At 38.0% G+C, this 17,518-nt stretch overlaps 1 protein-coding gene across 2 annotated transcripts in view; it reads right to left on the reverse strand.

Moving 5' to 3' along the window:
* TASOR2 (transcription activation suppressor family member 2) overlaps positions 1-6,118 on the reverse strand; it is a 99,673-nt gene extending 93,555 nt beyond the window's left edge. For both annotated transcript variants that reach the window (XM_070601932.1, XM_070601898.1), the window contains exon 1: positions 5,949-6,118. Coding sequence is in view for 1 of the 2 variants with exons in the window: in XM_070601898.1 (XP_070457999.1) it covers positions 5,949-5,974 (26 nt within the window). In the remaining variant the exon portion in view is untranslated. The remainder of the gene's footprint in view (positions 1-5,948) is intronic.
* Between the last annotated feature and the right edge of the window lie 11,400 nt (positions 6,119-17,518).

Genomic DNA, 17,518 nt, shown 5'->3' on the forward strand with positions numbered 1-17,518 from the left:
TAGCATGTTGTTTAATCTTCACATCTTTGCCCCTTTCCCACCTTTTTTCTTGTAGTTGATTTCCAGTTTCATAGCATTATGGTCGGAAAAGATGCTTGATATTATTTCAATCTTCTTAAATTTATTGAGGCTTGCCTTGTTATCCAACATATGGTCTCTCCTTGAGAATGTTCTATGTGCACTTGAGAAGAATGTGTAACCTGCTGTTTTTGGAGGGAGTGTTCTCTCTCTATATATCTATCAAGTCCATCTGGTCTAGTTTTTCATTTAACTCTACAATTTCCTTGTTGACTCTCTGTCTGGATGATCTGTCCATTGGTGTAAGTGGGATGTTGAGGTCCCCTACTATTATTGTGTTGTTGTTAGTATCTCCTTTTAGGTTTGTTAATAGTTGCTTTATGTACTTTCGTGTTCCTCTGTTGGGTGCATAAATATTTATTAGTGTAATGTCTTCTTAGTGGAGTGTTCCTTTTATCATTTACTGCCCCTCTTTGTCTGTTTTGTCTTGGAGTCTACTTTGTCTGATGTAAGTGTGGCAAGACCTGCATTCTTTTGTTTGCCATTAGTTTGGAGTATCGTCTTCCATCCCTTCACTCTGAGTGTTTGTCTTTGGGCTGAGATGTGTTTCCTGGAGGCAGGATATTGTTGGGTCTTGTTTTTTAATCCATCCTACCACTCTGTGTCTTTTGATTGGAGAATTCAATCCATTTACATTTAGAGCGATTATTGATATATGAGGGCCTAATGCTGTCATTTTATTGCTCATTTTCCAGTTCTCCTGCATTTCCTTTGTTTCTTGTCCTGTGTATTTTGGACTACCAATTCAGTTAGGTAGTTTTCTTTGCTGGTTTTCTTAGTTTTCTCCTTATTTATTATTTGTGACTCTGTTCTAATTATGTGTTCAGTGGTTACCATGTAGTTTGCATAAAAAAATCTCATAAATGAGATAGTCCATTTTCTGATAGCCTCTTATTTGCTTAGACTAAGCGAGTCCCATCCCTTTCCTCTATCCCTTTCTAAGTTGTTATTGTCACATCTTATTTCATCTTGTGTTGTGAGTTTGCAGTTAAAATGACAAGATTATATTTATTTTTGTTGGTTTCCTTCCCTTTATCTTTAATGTTATAATCAAGTGTTTGCTAACCTGTTTTGATGGCGAGCTGCAATTTTCTGATTTTTCCTATCTACTTATCTCCTTGCTCAGGGTTTTGTAAGCCCTTTCTTTTTCTTTTTTCTTTTTTTCCAGATATGAGGGTCTTCTTGAGCATTTCTTGTAGAGGAGGTCTTGTGGCAATGAACTCCCTTAACTTTTGTTTATCTGGGAAAGTTTTTATTTCTCCATCATATTTGAAGGATATTTTCACTGGATAGAGTATTCTTGGCTGAAAGTTTTTGTCTTTCAGAATTTTGAATATATCATTCCACTCTCTCCTAGCCTGTAAGATTTCTGCTGAGAAATCTGCTGACAGCCTGATAGGGGTTCCCTTGTAGTTTATTTTCTTCTGCCTTGCTGCCCTTAATATTTTTTCTTTGTCATTGACTTTTGCCAGGTTTAGTACTATATGCCTTGGAGTTGGTCTTTTTACATTGATAAGGTTTGGAGATTGCCTTCTGTCATGTGGATTTCCAGCTTCTTCCCCAGGTTTGGAAGTTCTCAGCTATTATTTTTTTTGAACAAACTTTCTGTTCCATTCTCCTCTTCTCCCTCTGGGATACCTATAATTCTTATGTTGCATTTCCTAATTGAGTTGGACATTTCTTGAGAGTTTTTTCATTTCTTTTTAGTCTTAGTTCTCTCTCCTCCTCTATCTGAAGCATTTCTGTATTTCTGTCCTCCAGACTGTTAATTCTGTCCTCCATAATATAAGCTCTACTGTTCAAGGTGTCCATATTTTTATTTAGCTCATCCATTATGTTTTTCATCTCCAACATTTCTAATTGGTTCTTCTTTATAGTTTCAAGCTCTTTTGTGAAGTAACTCCTGAACTTCTTGAATTGTCTATCTTTATTCCCTTTTAGCTCGCTGAGTTTTTAAGTGATAGTTATTTTGAATTCTTTGTCATTTAAATTATAGGTTTCTGTGACTTCAGGATTGATTTCTGGGTACTTGTCATTTTCCTTCTGTTTTGGAGATTTAATATGTTTTTTTCATACTGCTTGATGGCATGGATTTGTGCCTCCACATAGAGATAGAATTTGGTTGCAGCTTCCACTTGCTGCCACTGGGGGGAGGGGACAGGAGCTGTGTAATCTGCGCCCACCAGGATCCCCATCAGTTGTGCTTGTCTGAGCCTGGGCCATTCCTTGGGATTGCCGTGGCCCTGTAGGCTCTCTCACCAACTGTGGAAACAGTCACCTGGGGGCTCTGGGCTGCTGCCACCTGTTCCCACTGTCCCACCAGATGTACTCCCCTCCAGGGGGACCCTGTGATACTGTGGATGTTTGCAACTGCTGGGGGCACTTTTGCTCAGGCTGCAGATATGCTGCCATCTATTCCTAGGTTACACCAGCCTTTGAACTTAGTAGGCGGGGCCTCTCCACTGGGATAGAGCCTGAGTCACTCCTTGGGGCCATGGTAGGACTGAGAGTTTTCCCACTGGACCAAGGAGCGATCACTGGGGGCTCAGGGTTGCTGCCACCTGCTCCCACAGTCCCACTGGGTCACACTTCCTCCTTTGGGGCCACAGCAGAGCTATGGGCACTTAAGGAAGCTGAAGGTTTGTTTGCCTGGACTCACAGCTACACCACATAAAAGATATTCTTTTTAAAAGCAACCAGTACGTTTTAATTTTACTCAATTATATTTTAACATAAATTTATGTGCATATAGTATGTTCATACATTGTGTTATTGGCTAAGTGATATACAGATGAGTAAGACCCCAACATTAAAGCTCTTATATTTGAAGGTTTGAGATATTTAAACAATGAACAGGATGTGGCTAAAAAGTATAGGTGTCATTTAAGAGGAACAGATACAATTTTATGGGAGGTCAGAGGAAAGAGTTATATGGCTAGGGAATTGTGGAGAAGGTTCATTTGAGTCACTGGTATTTAGGCCAGGCCTGAAAGATAGGTGGGATCTAGATAAACAGAAGTGAAAATGGAAAGTGATTTCTTCGATTACTTTCATTTAGAAATGCATGACTTTGAAGGAAGTTTCTTAATATTACTTATGATTCCATTTTCCTAGCTGGAGTCCAAATTCTTTTATATGCTTTATAAGGCTTTTTGAGAACTGACTCTGTTTACCTTTCCATCTTTATAATTATAACTTCATTTGTTATCACTTCACTCATGATTATAACTTCAACCCTAATCCCACTCCAACCCATTGTATTCTACTCTCTAACCACACTGATTTTTTTTTTATGTAGTCAAAAATTCATATTCCTCCTTCTTTCCAGACTTTTGCTCTGTGTAGTTTCTCTTCTTCTAACTTATGTTTATTCAGGTCTCAGTTTAGGAAGCCTGTCTCGACTCCCAAAGATTGGGTGGGGTACACCTTCCTCTACATATTCACTACCCTGATTCCTGCTCCTCAGAAACAAGCAATTCCAATTCTTTTGGCTGTTTTTTCTGCTATTTTCCCACATATTTCTAAAAGTATATATATTTTTCCTGCCACTCGATTTCTCAGTTTTAGATGAGATCTTCCTAATAGGAGTAATTAGGACTGAGCTCTTTTAGACAATACCCTGCAAATATACGTTTGCCTCTCTTCATGTTCTCAATAATGTTAAATCACCATTTTTAAATAAGCATGTTCACAGCTAAGCCATAAAACAATTTTTGCACAACTTTTTGTCTTCCTTGGAGTTAATACTTGGCTCCATTTTCTCTCTGTAGCTATCAAAAATATATCCCCAAATTCTCCAACAAAACATGCATACATGTACATACACAGTTATATTAGGTGAAAAGGGACAGAAGATATGTTTGTATAAAAAAGGAAGTAGAGTAAAAAGACTTAAATAATCTTTACTAATAAGCAGGAAACCAAGAGTATTTCTAGGTGTTTTCAGGGTACCCTATTGCCCAACTTATGAAACTTAGCAATACTACAACACTTCCTTCCCCAAAATGCCATGAGAAAAGTGTAAACAAAGTATTGTGTGGTTTGAAAAAAGAAAAAAGTGCTATGGAAGTATAGGGGAGTGTGGGGTTAAATCTGATCATGAAAACCAGGCAGCCTTCATGGGAGAGGTGATATTTAGTTTGTTCCTTAAGGATGAGTAGGATTTTGACAGGCAGAAGAAGCAGTAATGGCACAGAAGTTTAAAATGCTCAGTGTTGCAGAAGATGGCAAGTCATTTGTGAGATAGGCTTTCAGAGTGCTGAAGATGCAATGGGATCTGATCGGATCTGTTTTAAAAAGATAATTCTGATGGCCATATGGAGGGTGGGCTAGGTTGGGGGGGGATATGGGAGTGACACAGAGGCATAACCGGGACCTATTTAAGTCTTGAGATCACATTTTCCATTGCTTTCCTATCCACCATAGTATCTAGTACAAAATTTTGCACAAAGTGAGACTCAATAGATAAACATTACTGACTCACAGAATCAAAGGGTGTGTTCTGTTATATTGAAGTGGAGAGAGGAGAGAACAAGTGAGGGAAAAAGAAAGCAAAGACAGGAGAAGCACTCAGAGGAAACTGGATGAGAGGAAGCAAACAGGATTAAGCAAATCCTTCTAGCTTCCATTCCACCCATTCTGTGGAAAAAAGCCCTAGATGACTGGTCTGAAAGTAACTTTTTTTTTTTGCTTAGAAATTTCCCCAATCGCTTCCTGTTCTCAGTCTCCTCTTGACTAGCTGCTAGCTTTACTTCCTCATTTGAGTGTTAGAAATCTTAGGCTTAGCTAAAACGGCCACCTGGTATACCACCTGGTCCAATCTAGAGAAACATCTACCATAAAACAGACAGCACAAAATAAGCAAATCTTAACAACCACAAATATTACCTCAATAACAAAATAGAATCCAGGTATAATTATCACCTAGTATTGAAACAAATGAGGACAAGCAAGTGGATAGTTAGGCAGCCTTAAAGTCATGTTTCTTAAACTCTAGCTAGTGTAAGAATTCCTTCTGGCCAGCTTGGGGATGGGCTGCTCAGGTCTACCTTAAAGAAAGAAGTTTCCATTCAGATGCAAGGAGTATGGTCAGTTAATGCACCCAGTTGTCAGCTCCTTCAGGGTTTGCCTCAATTTTTGAGCTGAAGTCATGCTCTTTTGGGGGCAGCCCCTGACCAATGCTTGAACAAGGCAATGGTACAGGAGCTCAGCCATTTCTTCCCCAACATGGGATTCCTCCAATTTGCTCTGGAGCTCCTTGTTGGGCTGGCAGAGACTTTACCAGGTCTGCATTGCAGTCTGATCACTTTTCCTGCCCAATTCTGCTCCCTCATCCGTTATTTCACAGGGATTACTCCTTGTGGTGGCCATGGAGATGCCCTACTCAGATCTCCTTCAAGAGAACCTGCTGTGGGGATCACCATTGACTGACAGCATCCAACTGCCACACCCTTAGTCTACCACAGCATCCATGCTGAGACCGTGCCTCCCTCAGGCTGTTCCCAGCCAATGACTGAGCATGGTGGGGGTTCTAGTGTTAGGCCATTCTTACTTAATGCAGGATTCCCCTAATGGAAAACCTTTGCTTGTAGGTTCTACATCAGCCTAGCTGACACTTTCTCAGAACTTCGCAGTGGTCTGAGACTCTTCCCACCCAATTCTTCCTTCCCCTTTTCCATTCACAAGTATCAGACCTGCACCACAATCTGAAGACTCTCCCCACCTACTCTTACTTCTTTCTTCTTTGTCCTTCACGTGTGTTTCTCCCTCTAAATCTCTTGTATATGGAGAACCAGAACTGTTTCAGATAATGCTAATAATGGCCCAAGAAAAATGGAGGTTAGATGGAGTTTAAGGATTGGCTCACTCACTCTCCAGATGACAAGATGGAACACATTCCAAATGGGATTTGAGGTACAGGAGGGCCCTTGGTGGCCCAGTTGTTGAAGACATCACCAGTGATAACTTGAGAAATGAGATGACTCTGCAGGTCAGAGCTCACCCTGGGAGAGGTGTTCACAGGGTTGGCTCATTATTATCCATGGGACTGATGGGACATGAGGTAATAAAGGCCAGGTAGTAACAGAAACCAAAGGTCACAATTACTCTAATGACTTGTAAAGTTGGAGAGACAGCCAAGGGGGTTTGACAGGGAGTTGTGGAGATACCAAAAAGACATGATGTCTCTAGAAGCAAAATAAGTGGGCAGCTAATAAGGGTTCTGGCCTGAAGAAAGCCAGAATGGGAGAGAGGAAAACTGAGGGTTGAGTTGGAAGCAGGAGTGGCCCAAATTACAATCACTCCCAATGACCCACTAAGAGACTTTGTGCTTCATTTCCAAAACTCTTGGCTCTGCTGGGTTGGAGATCCTGGTCTCCAGAGGAAGTACACTCTTGTCAGGAGACTCAGCTTGGGCCCTTTAAACTGCAAGCTAAGACTGCTGGCAAGACACTCTGGACTCGTGTCCAGAGGGCAGTGGGTGAGAAAAGGAGTCACTATATTGACGGTAGTATCAGCAGGAGGAGGTAAGACTATGTTTACGTATAAGAAGGAATACTTGTGTACCCAGGTGATCCACTTGGATATGTCTTGGCCATTCCTTGCCCTATCATAACTGCAAATGGGCACATACAGTAATTCCAATGTATGAAGTGTATGATTACTATGGGTTCAGATGTCTCAAGAAGCAAGGTTTGAGTCTCACCACCAAGTGAGCCACCAAGACCTATTGCGATGATAGTTGAGAGCGAGGGGAATTTAAAATGAATAGTGGAAGAGAAAGGATGGATACTAACTGAGGCCCTGAAACTGACTGCAGAGGCAGTGGCTATATTTTACCTTACCAACATTGTTTTTCTAAGTTTCCCCTTGAGAAGCCCTTGGGAACCATAACAGAACTGCTCCCCAAATACGTGTGGAGAAATGGATCTGTGTGGTGCAAGGGGTAGACTGTGGTAGCAATGGAAGTGATCTCCTTCAAGAGAAGCTGATGTGGAAGCGAAACACAGGCTCCAACTGCCACCCCACTGGACCCACTGTGGCATTCATACTTCCTCCAGGATGCTCCCAGACGGTAACTGAGCACAACAGGGGTACTAGGCCCATTCCTGCCTGACTCCAATGGACAAGTTTTGCTCTGGGACTCTCCATCAACCTGGCCAAAACTTTCTCAGACCTGAGGTGACACTTGAGACTGCTGATAGCCAAAACTTCCTATTTCTCTTCTTTCACAGGTGTTGGACTTATATCTCCATCTGTAGGTTCTCCCCATATACCCCTGTGTGCTCTCCATTTTTCCGTCATGGAAAAATCTCTCACGCATCTATCCCATCTTGGTATCTGCTTCTTGGAGAACCCAAACTGACACAGTCTCCAATAAACATTTTGCCCTCATAACCCTGACTCATTTTAGCATTTCCTTCCCAGGGAACCCAACTAGTACACTTGTGGAGCTTATTAGAAATGCTTTTAACTAGGTAAGGGTCGGGGCCCAGGAACTGGTCTTTCTTACTGGCATCTCACTGTTGTTCTTCGTGTTGCAATTGAGATTAGGTGAAAGACACTCCTTAATTTCATCCTCAAGATTAATAACTCCAAGACCATCAAACCAACATAAGAGCAGTGAAACTAATTTTTATTAAAAGCAAAAAAGGAGAAGAAATTCCAGCCCAAAAGGCACATGCTCTGATATCAAAAGAAAAAGAAAAATTTTTAAGGGCTAACGACAAAATGAGGGGGCTGGGCCCATGGCCTAGTGGTTAATTAAGTTCAGCGTGATCCACTTTGGTGGCCTTGGTTTGGTCCCAGGCACAGAACTGCACCCCTCCTCAGCAGCCATGCTGTGGTGGCTACCCATATACAAAATAGAGTAAGATTGGTACAGATGTTAGCTCAGGGAAAATCTTCCTCAGCAAAAAAAAGGAAAAAAATAAAGACAAAATGAAAACATCAATGGAGTGTAGAAAGAGCAGAATTAACGCCATAAAGCAGGAGTTGGCAAACTGTGCCCAGAGGCCAAATCTGGCCTAAGGCAGTCAAATTGACTGATAGTTTCCTTTATGCTTTGTGTTACTTGTGTCTTGTTTAAAAAATTCTTCCCTATCATGATGTCACGACAATTTTCTCCTATGTTATAGTCACATTTTTGTTTTTTCCCAGTTAGCTCTTTAATTCATCCGGAATTAATTTTTGTGTATGATGTGAGGTAGGAAGCAAATTTTATCTTTTTTCACAGACATTTGACTCAACACAACTTATTGAATGAATCCTCTTTTCCCACTGATACTTTTTCTATTGAACACCAGATTCCCTTATCTGTTTCCGGAGGGTTCTCTTACATTCCATATTATCACGCTGTTTTAATCACTGCTTCATAGAAAGTCCTGTTGTCTGGTAGGCAATCTAGCTCTTTAAGACATCTCAATTCATCACATTTGGGGAGTCTCTACGTATACCATTTTCCAAATAGTTATCTTATCAGATTTTAAAACTCTAACAAAAAAGGTTATGATGTTATAAAATGACATTTATTAAGAAAACCATGTGTGTCTTGTTTAAATGTTACCTCCTTAAAATAAGTAATCAGTAACTATTTGCTACATAAATAATAAAAATTTTATTAATGTTATAGAGATTCTTGAAATAGATTAAAAAATAATTGGAAACTCTCAACAAGTGAATATACAGAGAACGTACCTCAACATAATAAATGCATATATGACAAGCTCACAGCCAACATCATACTCAACAGTAAAGTGCTCAAATCTATTCCTCTAAGATCAGGAACAAGACAAGGATGCTCATTCTTGCCACTTTTATTCAGCATAGTATTGGAAGTCCTAGCCAGAGCAACTAGGCAAGAAAAAGAAATAAAGTGCATCCAAATTGGAAAGGAAGAAGTAAAACTGTCTCTATTTGCAGATGACCCGATAGTATACCCTAAAGATTCCACCAAAAAACTGTTAGAACTAATAAATAAATTTACGAATTCAGTAAAGTTGCAGGATATAAAATTAATATACAAAAATCTTTTGTGTTTCCATACACTAACAATGAACAATCAGAGAAATTAAGAAAACAATCTCATTTACTATTGCATCAAAAACAATAAAATATTGAGGAATAAATTTAACCAAGGAGGTGAAACACCTGTATAGTGAAAAGCATAGGACATTTATGGAAAAATTGAAGAAGACATAATAAATGGAAAGATATTCTATGCTCATGGACTGGAAGAATTAATATCATTCAAACGTCCATACTATCCAAAGCAATCTACAGATTCAATGCATTCACTATCAAAATTCCAATGGCATTTTTGAGAAATAGAACAAACAATCCTAAAACTTGTATGGAACCAAAAAAGACACCAAAGAGCTAAAGCAACCTTGAGAAAGAACAAAGCTGGAGACATCATGCTCCCTTATTTCAAACCATATTACAAAACTATAGTAATCAAAGCAGTATGGTAATCAAAGCAGTATAGTAATCAAAGCAGTATTTCAAACCATATTACAAAACTATAGTAATCAAAGCAGTATGGTATTGCCATAAAAACAGATACATAGATCAATAGGACAGAAGAGAGAGCCCAGAAATAAACCCGTGCTTATATGGTCAATTATTTTTAAACAAAAGAGCCAAGAATATACAATGGGGAAAGGAAGTCTCTTCAATAAATAGTGTTGGGAAAACTGGACAGCCACATGCAAAAGAATGAAACTAGACCATTATCTTACACTGTACATAAAAATTAACTTAAAATGGATTAAAGACTTGAATGTAAGACCTGAAACCATAAAACTCCTAGAAGAAAACATAGGCAGTAAGCTCCTTGACATTGGCCTTGGTGATGAATTTTTGGAATTGACACCAAAATCAAAGGCAAAAAATGCTAAAATAAACAAGTGGGACTACATCAAACCAAAAAGCTTCTGCACAGCAAAGAAAAGCATCAACAAAATGAAAAACCAACCCATCAAATCAGAGAAAATATTTGATAATCATATATCTGATAAAGGGTTAATATCCAAAACATACAAAGAACTCATACAACTCAATAGCAAAAAACCAAAAAATCCATTTAAAAAAATGGGCAGAAGATCTGAAAAGACATTTTTCCAAAGAAGACATACCGATGGCCAACAGGCACATGAAAAGATGTTCAACATCACTAATCATCAAGGAGATGCAAATCAAAACCACAATGAGATATGACCTCATACATGCTATTACCAAAAAGACAGGAAATAACAAATGTTGGTGAGGATGTGGAGAAAAGAAATCCTTGTGCACTGTTGGTGGGAATGTAAATTGGTGCAGCCACTACGGAAAACAGTATGGAGGTTCCTCAAAAAATTAAAAATGGAACTATCATATGACCCAGCAATTCCACCTCTGTGTATTTATCTCAAGGAAATGAAAACACTAACTCAATAAGATATCTGCACCCCTATGTTCATCGCAGCATTATTTACATTGGCTGAGACATGGAAGCTACCTAAGTGTCCATCGATGGATGAATGGATAAAGACAATGTGGTATATATACATATACCATATACAAGCCATGGAAAAGAATGAAATCTTGCCATTTGCAATAACACGGCAGGATCTTGAGGACATTATGGTAAGTGAAATGTCAGGCAGAGAAAGACAAATACTATACGATCTCACTCATATGTGGAATCTAACAATAAACAAACAAAAACCCCCTGAACTTACAGATACAGAGAACAGATTGGTGATTGCTTGAGATGCAGGGTGGGTGAAATGGGTGAAGGTAGTCAAAAGGTCCAAACTTTCAGTTATCGGATAAATAAGTCCTGAGGATGTAATGTACAGCATAGTGACGATGATTAATAATATTGTATTGTATATTTGAATGTTGCTGAGAGGTTTCTTTCTTTGGTCAACCATATTTACATGTTTCTTTATTCCAGTACTCTCAAATTTTTTATTTTTTATTTTATTTATTTATATATTTTTTATTGCAGTAATATTGGATTATAACATTATATAAATTTCAGGTGTAGATCGTTATATATTTCGATTTCTGTGTAGATTACACCATATTCACCACCCAAAGACTAGTTACCATCCGTCACCACACAGATGTGCCTAATCACCCCTTTCTCTCTACCCCCTCCCCACTTCCCCTCTGGTAACCACCAATCCAATCTCTGTTTCTACGTCTTTGTTTGTATGTTGTTTTTATCTTCTACTTATGAGTGAGATCATATGGTATTTGACTTTCTCCCTCTGACTTATTTCACTTAGCATAATACCCTCAAGGTCCATCCATGTTGTCACAAGTGGCCAGATTTCATCGTTTCTCATGGCTAAGTAGTATTCCATTGTGTATATGTATCCCATCTTCTTTATCCATTTGTCCCTTGATGGGCACCTAGGTTGCTTCCAAGTCTTGACTATTGTGAATAATGCTGCAATGAACATAGGGGTGCACATATCTTTATGCATTCGTGTTCTCATATTCTTTGGAAAAATAGCCAGCAGTGGAATAGCTGGATCATACGGTAGATCTATTCTAATTAAGAATTATTAAAAATTATTTTGAGGAATCTCCATACTGTTTTCTGTAGTGGCTCCACCAGTTTGCACTCCCACCAGCAGTGTACGAAAGTTTCCTTCTCTCCACATCCTCTCCAACACTTGTTTCTTATCTTGTTAATTCTAGCCATTCTGACAGGAATGAGGTGATATCTCATTGTAGTTTTGATTTATATTCCCCTGATAGTTAATGATGTTGAACATCTTTTCATGTGCCTATTGGCCATCTGTATATCCTCTTTGGAGAAATGTCTGCTCAGATCTTTTGCCCAATTTTTAATTGGGCTATTTTTTTTGCTGTTGAAATGTATGAGTTCTTTGTATATTTTGGATATTAACCCCTTATCAGATATATGGATTGCAAATATCTTCTCCCAATTGTTAGGTTCTCTTTTCATCTTGTTGATGGTTTCATTTGCTGTGCAGAAGCTTTTTAGTATGATGTAGTCCTATTTGTTTATTTTTTCTGTTGTTTTCCTTGCCTGGTCAGACATAGTACTTGAAAATATGCTGCTAAGACGCATGTCGAAGAGTGTACTGCCTTTGTTTTCTTCTAGAAGTTTAATGGTTTCAGGTCTTATATTCAAGTCTTTAATCCATTTTGAGTTAATTTTTGTGTAGGGTGTGAGATAATGGTCTACTTTCATTCTTTTGCTTGTTGCTGTCCAATTTTCCCAACACCATTTATTGAAGAGACTTTCCTTTCTCTATTGTGTGTTCTTGGCTCCCTTGTCGAAAATTAGCTGTCCATATATGTGTGGATTTATTTCTGGGCTCTCAATTCTGTTTCATTGATCTGTGTGTCTGTCTTGGTGCCAGTACCAGGCTGTTTTGGTTACTGTATCTTTGCAGTATATTTTGAAATCAAGGAGTGTGATACCTCCAGGTTTGTTCTTTCTTCTGAGTATTCCTTTGGCTATTGGGGATCTTTTGTTGTTCCACATACATTTCAGGATTCTTTGTTCTATTTCTGTGAAAAATGTTATTGAACTTTGATAGGGATTGCATTGAATCTGTAGAGTGCTTTAGGAAGTATAGACATTTTAACTATGTCAATTCTGCCAATCCAAGAGAATGGAATATCTTTCCATTTCTTTGTGTCTTCAATTTCTTTCAACGATGTTTTATAGTTTTCAGTGTACAGATCTTTCCCCTCTTTGGGTAACTTTATTCCTAGGTATTTTATTCTTTTTTTTCCAATATAAATAGGGTTGTATTCTTAATTTCTCTTTCTGCTACTTCATTGTTAGTGTATAAAAATGCAACTGACTTTGGTATGTTGATTTTGTATCCTGCAGCTTGACTGTATTCATTTACTACTTCTTAAAAGATTTTTTTTGGGTGGATTCTTGAGAGTTTTCTAAATATAAAATCATTTCATCTGCAAATAGGGACAGCTTCACTTCTTACTTTCCAATTTGGATCCCTTTTGTTTCTTTTTCTTGCCTCATTGCTCTCGCTAAGACTTCCAAAACTATGTTAAATAAGAGTGGTGACAGTGGGCATCCTGGTCTGGTTCCTGTTCTTAGAGGGATAGCTTTCAGTTTTTCTCCATTAGGAATGATATTAGCGGGGCCGGCCCCGTGGCCAAGTGGTTCAGTTCGCGCGCTCCACTGCAGCGGCTCAGGGTTTGGATCCTGGACGTGGACATGGCACTGCTCGTCAGGCCATGTTGAGGTGGCGTCCCATATGCCACAACTAGTAGGACCTGCAACTAGGGTATACAACTATGTACCGGGGGGGATTTGGGGAGATAAAGCAGAAAAAAAAAAAAAAAAAGATTGGCCACAGTTGTTAGTTCAGGTGCCAATCTTTAAAAAAAAAAAAAAAGAATGATATTAGCTGTGGGTTTGTCATATATGGCCTTTATTATGTTGATGTACATTCCTTCTATAGCTGTTTTAATCAGAGTTTTTATCATAAATGGATGTTGTATCTTTTTAAATGATTTCTCAGCATCTATTGAGATGATCATGTGATTCTTATTTTTTATTTTGTTAATGTGGTGTATGTATCACCTTGATTGACTTGCAGATGTTGAACCATCCCTGCATCCCTGGGATAAATCCCACTTGATCATGATGTATCATCTTTTTAATGTATTCTTGTATTCGATTTGCTAGCATTTTGTTGAGGATTTTTGCAGTGATGTTCATTAGTGATATTGGCCTGTAATTTTCTTTTTTTTTCTGATGTCCTTGACTGGTTTCGGTATCAGGGTAATGTTGGCTTAGTAGAATGAGGAATAGAAGAATAGAAGAGGAACCTTCCCCGCCTCTTCAATTTTTTGTAAGAGTTTGAGAAGAATAGGTTTTAAGTCTTCTTTGAGTGTTGGTAGAATTCACCAGAGAAGCTTTCTGGTCCTGGACTTTTATTTTTTGGGAGGTTTTTGATTACTGTTTTGATCTCATTATTGGTGATTGGTCTATTCAAATTCTCTATTTCTTCTTGATTCAGTTTTGGAAGGTTGTATGATTCTAAGAACTTTTCCATTTCTTCTAGATTGTCCAATTTGTTGGCATATAGCTTTTCATAGTATTCCCTTAGAATCTTTTGTATTTCTGAGGTGTCTGTTGTAATTTCTCCTCTTTCATTTCTGATTTTATTTATTTGAGCCTTCTCTCTTCTTTTCTCAGCGAGTTTGGTTAAAGATTTGCCCATTTTGTTTAACCTTTTCAAAGAACCAGCTCTTGGTATCACTGATTTTTTTCTACTGTTTTTCTAGTCTCTATTTCATTTATTTCTGCTCTGACTTTTATTAATTCCTTCCTTCAACTGATTTTGGGTTTTGTTTGTTCTTTTTCCACTTCCTTTAGGTGGCTTGTTGGATTGTTTATTTGGGATTTTTCTTGTTTGTTGAGGTGGGCCTTTGTTGCTATAAACTTCCCTCTTAGAACTGCTTTTGCTGTATCCTGTAGATTTTGGCATGTCATATTTTCATTTTTATTTGTCTCCAGATAATTTTTGATTTCTCCTTTGATTCCTTCCTTGACCCAATCATTGTTCAGTAGCATTTTGTTTAATCTCCACATTTTTGTAGCTTTTCTGATTTTCTTCCTGTAGTTGATTTCTAGTTTCATACCTTTGTGGTCAGAAAAGATGATTGATATCATTTTAATCTTCTTAAATTTATTGAGACTTGTTTTGTGGCCTAATATGTGATCAATCCTGGAGAATGTACCATGTGCACTTGAAAAGAATGTCTGTTCTGTGGTTTTTGGATGGAGTGTTCTATATACATCTACTAAGTCCATCTGATCTAATATCACATTTAAGACCAATGTTTCCTTATTGATCTTCTGTTTGGCTGATCTATCTATTGGTGTAAGTGGAGTGTTAAAGTCCCCTACTATTATTGTGTTCCTGCCTATTTCTCCTTTTATATCTGTTAATAATTGCTTTATATATTTAGGTGCTCCTATGTTGGGTGCATAGATATTTACAAGTGTTATATCTTCTTGTTGGATTGTTCCCTTTATCATTATGTAGTGTTCTTCTTTGTCTCTTGCTACAGTTTTTGTTTTAAAGTCCATCTTGTCTGATATAAGTATTGCTACCCCAGCATTCTTTACTTTGCCATTTGCATGAAGTATCTTTTTCCATCCCTTCGCTTTTGATTTGTGTTTTTTAGGTCTGAAGTGTGTCTCTTGTATGCAGCATATGTATAAATCTTGGGTTTTTATCCAATTGGCCACCCTATGCCTTTTGAATGGAGCATTTAGTCCATTGACATTTAAAGTAGCTGTTGATAAATGCGTACTTATTGCCATTTTGCTACTTTTTTTTCTGGGTGTTTTAGTAGTTCTTCTCTGTTCCTTTCTTCTTCTCTTGCTCTCTTCCCTTGTAGTTTGATGGCCTTCTTTAGTATAATGTTTGGGTTCCTTTCTCTTAATTATTTGTGTATTTATTATAGGTTTCTGATTTATGATTACCATGAGGTCCATACATAATAATCTACATATATACAAATCTATATTGAATTGATGGTCTCTTTACTTTGCCCTCTTTCTAAAAGCTCTACTCTTTTTCTCCCCTCCTCCCACATTTTGTGTTTTAGATATCTATCTAACCTCTTATTTTTTTTGTGTGTGTATCCATTACCTTCTTATCATTGAAATAGGTAATTTTAGTACTTTTGTCTTTTGACCTCCATATTATCTTCATAGGTGGTTGATCTGCTACCTTTACTGTATTTTTGCCTTTACCAGTGATTTTATTGCCTTTTGTCTTGTGATAATTTTCTTATTCTTATTTATGGTCTTCTCTTTCCCAGTTACATAAGCCCCTTTAGCATTTCCTGTAAAACTGATTTCTTGTTGATAAACTCCTCTAATTTTTGCTTGTCTGGGAAACTCTTTATCTCACCTTCCATTCTGAATGATAACCTTGCCAGGTAGAATATTCTTGTCTGTAGGTTTTTTCCTTTCAGCAATTTAAATATTTCATGACACTCCCTTCTAACCTGTAAGGTTTTGGCTGAGAAGTCAGCTGATAGCCTTATGGATGTCCTTTGTATGTCACTTGTTGCCTTTCTCTTGTGGCCTTTTGGATTCTCTCTTTATCTTTAGTTTTGGACATTTTAATTACAATGTGTCTTGGTGTGGGCCTCTTTGGGTTTATCTTGTTTGGTGTTCTCTGTGCTTCCTCTACTTGGATGTCTGTTTCCTTCCTTAGGTTAGGAATATTATTTCTTCATATAGATTCTCTGCCCCTTTGTCTTTCTCTTCTCCTTCTGGGACACCTATAATACGAATGTAGTGCACTTTATGTTGTCCCAGAGTCCCCTTAGACTGTTCTCCTTTTTAATTCTTTTTTGTTTTATTTGTTCAGCTTGGGTGATTTCCTCTAGTCTTTCATCCAGCTCGCTGATCTGTTCTTCTGTATCATCTACTCTGCTATTGAGTCCATCTAGTGAACGTTTCGTTTCTGGTATTGTATTATTCATTTCTTATTGGTTCTTTTTTATATTTTCCAATTCTTTGTTGATGTTCTGAGTTCATTCATTCTTCTCCCAAGATCAGTGAGCATCCTTATGACTTTTTGTTTGAACACTTTGTCAGGTAGGTTGTTTATTTCTGTTTCATTTAGTTCTTTTTCTGGGGTTTTGTCCTGTTCCTTTGCTTGATCTGTATTCCTCTGCCTCTTCACTTTGCCTCTTTCTCTGTGCTTATATCTATGTAGTAGGTGGGTCAGCTATGTCTCCTGATCTTGGAGAAGTGGCCTTATGTAAGAGATGCTTTTTGAGGCCCAGCAGTGTGCATCCCTCTTGTCACTAGTTCCAAATGTTCCGGGAGTGACCTCTGTGTGGGCTACTTGTGTCTTTCTGTTGTGGTAGGTTTGCTCTTGCTGCAGCTGCCCAAGGAGTCTAGGCTGTCCCCCTTCAGCCACTATATCAGTTTTGGGGAGCCTGAGCACAGTTGGCTGCAAGGTCTAACAGCACATTCCTGTTGCAGTTTTTCTGTTAGGTGAGTAGGCTCCTAGCATGGCTGGTTGCTAGGCTCAGGGGCTTACAATTTCTGTAGGCCACTCGCCTACAAGGTGGTTCTCAGCTCTAAGAGAGTAGATCTTAAAAATTCTCATCACAAGAAGAAAAATTATAATTATGGTGATGGATGTTAAGTAGACATTGTGGTGATCATTTAGCAATATATACAAATATCAAATCATTACATTGTACACCTGAAACTAATATGTTATATGTCAATTATATCAATAAAAGAAGAAAAAAATTGGAAGCTAATATCCAATAAAAGGAGATTAACACAAAAATAGATGTGATTTACTATTTTATGAATATTTTGGGAACAGTTCTATTTCAGTTTAGAGAAAAATTAATATAGATCCTATACATTGCAACAAATTCCAGATGGATT

Source organism: Equus przewalskii, chromosome 30 (genome assembly GCF_037783145.1).
Source record: "Equus przewalskii isolate Varuska chromosome 30, EquPr2, whole genome shotgun sequence".
Classification (NCBI taxonomy): Eukaryota; Metazoa; Chordata; class Mammalia; order Perissodactyla; family Equidae; genus Equus; species Equus przewalskii.